The sequence below is a fragment of the Cucurbita moschata genome, unplaced genomic scaffold, assembly GCF_002738365.1.
Source record: "Cucurbita moschata cultivar Rifu unplaced genomic scaffold, Cmos_1.0 Cmo_Scf00006, whole genome shotgun sequence".
NCBI lineage: Eukaryota > Viridiplantae > Streptophyta > Magnoliopsida > Cucurbitales > Cucurbitaceae > Cucurbita > Cucurbita moschata.
This window is the reverse complement of record NW_019268522.1, coordinates 1,093,081-1,099,625: the sequence shown is the minus strand read 5'-3', so window position 1 is coordinate 1,099,625 and position 6,545 is coordinate 1,093,081. Positions and strand designations below refer to the sequence as shown.

The 6,545-nt window shown below is 33.2% G+C and overlaps 1 protein-coding gene across 1 annotated transcript; it reads right to left on the bottom strand.

The window, feature by feature from the left end:
* Positions 1-421: 421 nt before the first annotated feature.
* On the bottom strand, positions 422-1,403 carry LOC111444107. Its single transcript, XM_023082069.1, has one exon. It carries the CDS (start codon positions 1,304-1,306, stop codon positions 704-706), a length of 603 nt encoding a protein of 200 aa, XP_022937837.1. The 5' UTR covers positions 1,307-1,403; the 3' UTR covers positions 422-703.
* Positions 1,404-6,545: the final 5,142 nt, after the last annotated feature.

Below are 6,545 nucleotides of genomic sequence, written 5' to 3'. Positions count from 1 at the left end.
AAAAAAAAAAAAAAAAAAAAAAGATAAACAAAAAACAGAGAGAGATATCACAATCACAAGAAGAGAGAAGAAAAAGCACAACCATATTACCTCCTCCAGGCAAAAAGCAAGCACAAAGCAACCAATCAAATGGCGGTAGCACGCTGGTGACATAGGCTCATCACTGCCTTACGCTTATCTACAACTCACTCGCCGCCCACGCAAATGAAAGCGAAAGGTATTGACAGAAACCGTCTGATTACACGGCGGAGATAACGGAATGCACGAACAGAGAATGCAACAGAGGCAACCTGTTAATGGAGAGGATTTTCCGAACCCTAAATCTCCCTCTAGTCCGATCAGTGAGATTTTAGACCTTTTTAATTCATGCGAGTTTGATTAATTTGGTATCGGTTTCTGGATTTTTTCGCAATTTGAGGTCTGAGCGCCGATTGTCGACGAACACAAACAAATTCATATTCTGTATAACATATTAATTTGTACAAAGGTGATTTCCAGAGTTCTTAGTGATGAATAATGTCCGTCACGGTCTCCGAAGAGGAAAAGATAGTACCGTCCAGAACGTAGGTCCGTATGATTCGTCGGAACTTGATACCGTTCCCGCCACCGCCATCTGAGATCAGGAGAAGTTCATCTCCGGAAACTCGGAGATCAGGTAGTTACTAATCACAGAGTTGTTTCCAATTTCAACATACCGAAATCATTATAATGTTTCTACGGCCTTGGACATAATCGAGAGCCGGCTACTCTTTGGCTTAAAATCGCCTCTGCGCCGTTGTTGATGAGAAGAAGGCCGAATCAAAGCCGCTAAAGCTCGCTTCACAAGATCGCCTTCAACACCTCCGATTCTAACCAGAGAATTCGTCATAGCCGATCTACGAGCATTCAACCTACTCGGCAAGTACGGCGCGTGCGGTTGCGAAATAATACCTTTATGGAGGCTACACCGGAACGAGCCAGGGTGAGTTGTAGGAGAACACATACACGTCCTCTTCGAACTGTTCTGCCTCTTCACCACTTGATTCTTCCCACCGCCACGAGAAGAAACAGACACAGATCTGTTCGGAGATATCGCACGGTCAACATAAAACCGCACCGACGGCACGGAAACTGAAGACGAACCGTGAACCTTCACACGCGACGGCGAAGTCGATCTGCAGAAAAAGGAAGTTGCCGATCCAGAGGAGAAACTGGAAGTCGACGACGCGAACGCCGACGGAGATGAATTCCGGTAACCGTAGAATCTTTCAGACGGTGAGAACGATCGGAGAACTGATCCGTTCGATCTTCGAGAAGTTGCCGCCATTTTCGTCACAGTAGAGAGAGAAAGAGGAAAGGAGAATCTTGAGCTTTTTGCTCTAATTCTTCCTAATTAGCCGTGTTTGGCTATTGAGTTTGGCAAACCCGTCTTCACTCGCACTATGTATTTATAGGGATTCAACGGAAAATATAAAATATTTTAATTTCCAGAGTGGCGTCTTTTTCTATCATACCCTTCATCTTTTGCATATTTGTGAAAACCGTCGAAAAATAGAAGGAAAAATTACACAAACCACCCTAATCTGTTACAATTTCTCTCTTAATACTTTTATTTTTATAAATTAACCCCTAAACTTTGTCGATATTTCAATTATATCAGGGGTGTTTTATGCAATTTTTTAAAACAATATAATAAATTTTTAAATTTTAAATTTTGCGTGTTAATATATTATTGGTGTATTTAATTTTTTTAATTTATATTAATTCCACTAATTATAATAATATTAATAATTATTGAAACGGTGAGAAATATACAAAAAAAATAATTTAATCATGAAATTCCAATATGGGGGACAGAAATACATGTTATGTTTCCTTGTTATTATTGAACTAATAATTCAGAGAAAATCCTTTTTTTTTTTTTATTCTGTATTTAATTTTTTAATTTTAAAATAAGATTCGTCATTATTATTATTATTATTATTATTATTATTATTTAATGGGAGCATCTTTTTATTAATATATTCGCCTAATTTATATGCCCTTATGCTCCCCAAAAGCTTATGATTATTTTAGGTTAATTTATGTCTTTACACTAAAATTAATTAATTAGTTATGCCATTAAAAAATGGTGTTACAAATGTCACATTAATTTAAACAATAATAAAACACTATTTTCGAAAAACATAGTTTTTTTTTTAATTTAACTAAAAATTTAAATATTTTAAAAACTAAAAACAAAAATAAAAACAAGATCTATAAATTAAAATAGACTTAAATTTTAAAATAAAAATAATGAAATATATATATATATATATATATATATATAATAATTTGAGATGTGGATATTTAAACTTTAAAAAGAATTCCAAAAATATCCGTTTTTTAGGAACCGGTTATTAATTTGTTTAAAAATTATTGTTAATAATTTGTTTAAAAATTATTTTTAAATTTTTAATAGTGTTTCAAAAATACTCTTTTAACTTTAAAAAAATTGAATTACTATCTTTAATTTTTTTAAAAAATATATATATATTTGTTGAATATTATGTTTAAAAATACGTATTAACCCTCTCTATCTTTATAAAAAAAATTAGAAAATTATTACTATCAATATATATAATGAAAATCGTCTATTGACATTTCATAAATTATTTATAGATATTTTAATATTATTTTATAAAGTTCGTATTTAAAATTTTAAAATTTTATGTATATTTTTTAAATAAATTATAAATTTAGAAAGTATTTTTTTTAATTCAGTCTGAAGTCAGCCCTATCAGGTTCAACTCAACCAACCGTGGCCGGTTGGGTTAGTTGAACCGGCATGGTTGAGGTGAGCTTTCAGTTTTAAATTTTTTTGTACGTGGTTTTTCACTTTTCTTTTTTCTTTTTTTTTTCTTTTTTCTATTTCGGCTATTTAAACCCAAAAATATCAAAACGACAAAAAAATGGCACCGTTTGGTATGACAGCTGTCTTCCTATTTTACAGTTGTTTGCCACGTCAGATGTCAGATCCGCTTTGGATTACACGTCCTGCTGAGCTAAAGCCTTTACATATTTCATTCCCAAATTGCCCTCCGTTTAAATTAAAACTATTTAAATTTTAGAAATAATTAATTCCTAATTTCCTAAAACAAACCATGGTAAGTTGAATTTTTACTCTAATCAAACTAGAGTTTACTCTAACCAATTTCACATTGGTTCAACTTGTTCTACCCTTCGATCAATCTAACCCCACTCGAGTCAGGTCAAATCCTTTGACTCATCATCCGACTTGTTCGACTAGCTCAACTCGACTTATTGGAATCATGCTGGCTCAGTTCGACCTGCATGGCTCAACCTACTTAGGTTGGATATTTAGGTCAGTCTCCTCAGCTCTACCATCGAAACTACGCTCTCAATATTCTTAGCTCAACATATTCGACCCAGGCCTCTCGACTCACATTCTTCCTAGCCTCCATTCGAGGCAAGCTTGAACCCATTAAACTCCTCTAGTGATATGTTCTCAAATGCTCAACATTTTCGTGAACGAGGGAGAGGTAAGTGCCTCTCAAGCTATTCTCCTGATCTATTACAGACCGAGCCCAAAAATGTTTAAGGACTTATTTGAAATTTTCTGAAATTAAACGACGCATAAAATAATAAATTAAAATAAATAAAATAATATTTATAAATAAAAATAACAAAAAGGGTATTTATGACAATAAAGAAGGTTGGTTTAGGCATCCTTATCTAACAATAATTCTAAGTAGTTGAGTGTAACATAATAAATTTAATAACAACATTCTTCTCAATTCAATTAATTATTTTTCTTTTAATGTAAAAAAAATTCAAGAAAATCAAAATTCTTTAATTTTCAAAATTAATTTAATTTATATGATAATTAGTTATTAATATTTAAAATTATATTTTAACATATATTTGACATAAATATTTTTAATTTTCTTTTTATATTTTTTTAAGGGATTAATATCATTTTGCTAATAATTAATATCTATATATAGATATTTTAAACATATTAGATATCATTTACGTAATTCAAAAGGTATGTCTTTATTTGACTTTGACCAATTTTCGATAGATATGATAGCATGTTCTTATCTCACGACCACTATCTTCGTTTAGTTCATGCATTAGGATTGTTATCATTTTCTCGTATATGGTTGTAATTGCTTCAGCTCACTGCTAACAATATATTGTCCGCTTTAACCCGTTAAGTATCGTTGTCACGATTTTAAAATAGATAATATTTACCAGAGGTGAGCTTGGGCTATTAAAATGGTATCAGAGCCAAAAGTGTAGAAATCTCACCCTAACAGACGCTTTTTAAAACTATGAGACTGACGATCATACGTAACGAGCAAAAGCAGACAATATCTACTAGCGGTGGGCTTGGGCTGTTACAAAAATTAAAATAATACCAAATCATATTTTATTTTCTTATCTTAATGGAATAATTATATAATTTTTTAGTCCATATTTCCAAGGAAATCAATCATTTAATAAACATTTTAATTACTTAAATATTCCACTTTATTATAAATTGTCACATAGTGACAATAAGCTCTCCACTTTGAACCTTATCTATAATGTTCCATTTAAATAAATATATTTAAAAAATATTAAAAATTAAATAGTCAATTCTAGTTTGGTTTGGATGCAACTTGGATGCCTTTTTTCTATTTTCATTAATATCATATATTTAATATCTTAATACAATTTTAAATATTTTATTTATATGTTTTTTTTATTATTATTATTTTAGTAATTTTTGTCGACTTTAATGTAAGACAAAAATCTAGACATGTTTTGAATTCAGACAGCTGATTTGTTACATGACGGTTTCAAACATTTATTCAAGTAAACATCAGCTAATTAATTAAGAGAAGACATGTCATGTGAGACATTAGTGGACCGATCATATGATTTTAATCATATAAAACCACTCGATCGTCGCTTGGAGGGTTCAAAAATATCCCCTCCAATCGGCCACCATTAAATATAAATATTATTTCTTTATCGATAACATAAAAAGAAAAAAAATCAATGGATAACATGATGACATTTAATTTATAATACTTTTTTATTAAAATATCTAATAGGTCGATAATATCGATGACTATAGCTCCCCCAACAATTTTAACAACGTACTTAATCAGTTGTCTAGTTTTGATTATCTAAGACTTATTTGGTGGTAGGTTGTCGTATCGTGATCATACAATTAGAAGGTTTTTTTTTTCTTTTTTCGATCAGTCATTTCATTCATTACAATATAAAAATTTTAAACTAAAACTAAGTAGGTCAAGATCATTTGATCGATGTAAGTTAAACAACTATTTTAATCGATCGTAAACAACTTCACCCGTACTTTAAACCCTAATGATTAACGATTGATAAGTGTAAGAGTAGGGCAAACCATTAATGTGGATGGTAATCATGTGTGAGATCCCACACCAAGTTGGAGAGGAGAATGAAACATCCCTAGTAGACGTGTTTTAAAATCGTGAGGCTGACGGCGATACGTAATGGGCCAAAGCGGATAATGTTTACTAGTGATGGCCTCGGTAACGGCCCAAGCCCATAGCTAGCCGATATTGTCCTCTTTGGGCTTTCCCTTTCGGGCTTACCCTCAAGGTTTTTAAAACGCATCTGTTAGGTAAAGATGTCCAAACTCTTATAAAAGGTGTTTCGTTCTCCTCCTCAACCGATATGAGATCTCATAATCCACCCCCCCTTCAAGGCCCAACGTTTTCGCTGGCACTCGTTTCTTTCTCCAATCGATGTGGGATCCCTACCAAATCCACCCCCTTCGAGGCCCAGCGTTCTTACTGGCACACTACCTCGTGTCTACCCCCTTCAGGGAACAGCCTCCTTGCTAGCACATCGCCCCGTGTCTGGCTATGATACCATTTGTAACGGCTCAAGCCCACCGCTAGCAAATATTGTCCTCTTTGGGCTTTCCCTTTTGGGTTTTCCCTCAAGATTTTTAAAACGCATTTACTAGGGAAAGGTTTCCATACCCTTATAAAGGGTGCTTCGTTCTCCTCCCCAACCGATGTGGGATCTCATAATCAGACTGTTACAAATGTTTTAGAGTAAGACGTCGAGCGTTGTGCCAGCGAGAATGTTGGCCCCCAAGGGAGGTGGATTGTGAGACCTCACATTGGTTGGATACCTCTTTTTGGTAGACGCGTTTTAAAATCGTGAGGCTAACGACAGTACATAACAGTGTAAAACGGACAATATCTACTAGTGGTAGTCTCGAACGAATAAGAAGTAAAGAAGGGTTGAAATTTGGGGAAGATGGAGGGGCCCTCAATAGGAACTAGAGAGGATGATGAAGACATGATACCAATCTAAGCAAGTAGGCAATTTGGTGTGAAGAGAACCAAAATATTGTTCTATATATTTGTTATATTACATTCCATTCATGCTTTAATGGGCCTACTTCTCTTTTTTGCCAACTTTTCAAATGTGGGCCTCCAAAACCCACTCCCCTTCTAAAATAAGAAAACAAAATATGCTCTTTTTTTTTTTTTTTTTTTTTTTTTTTTTTTTTTTTT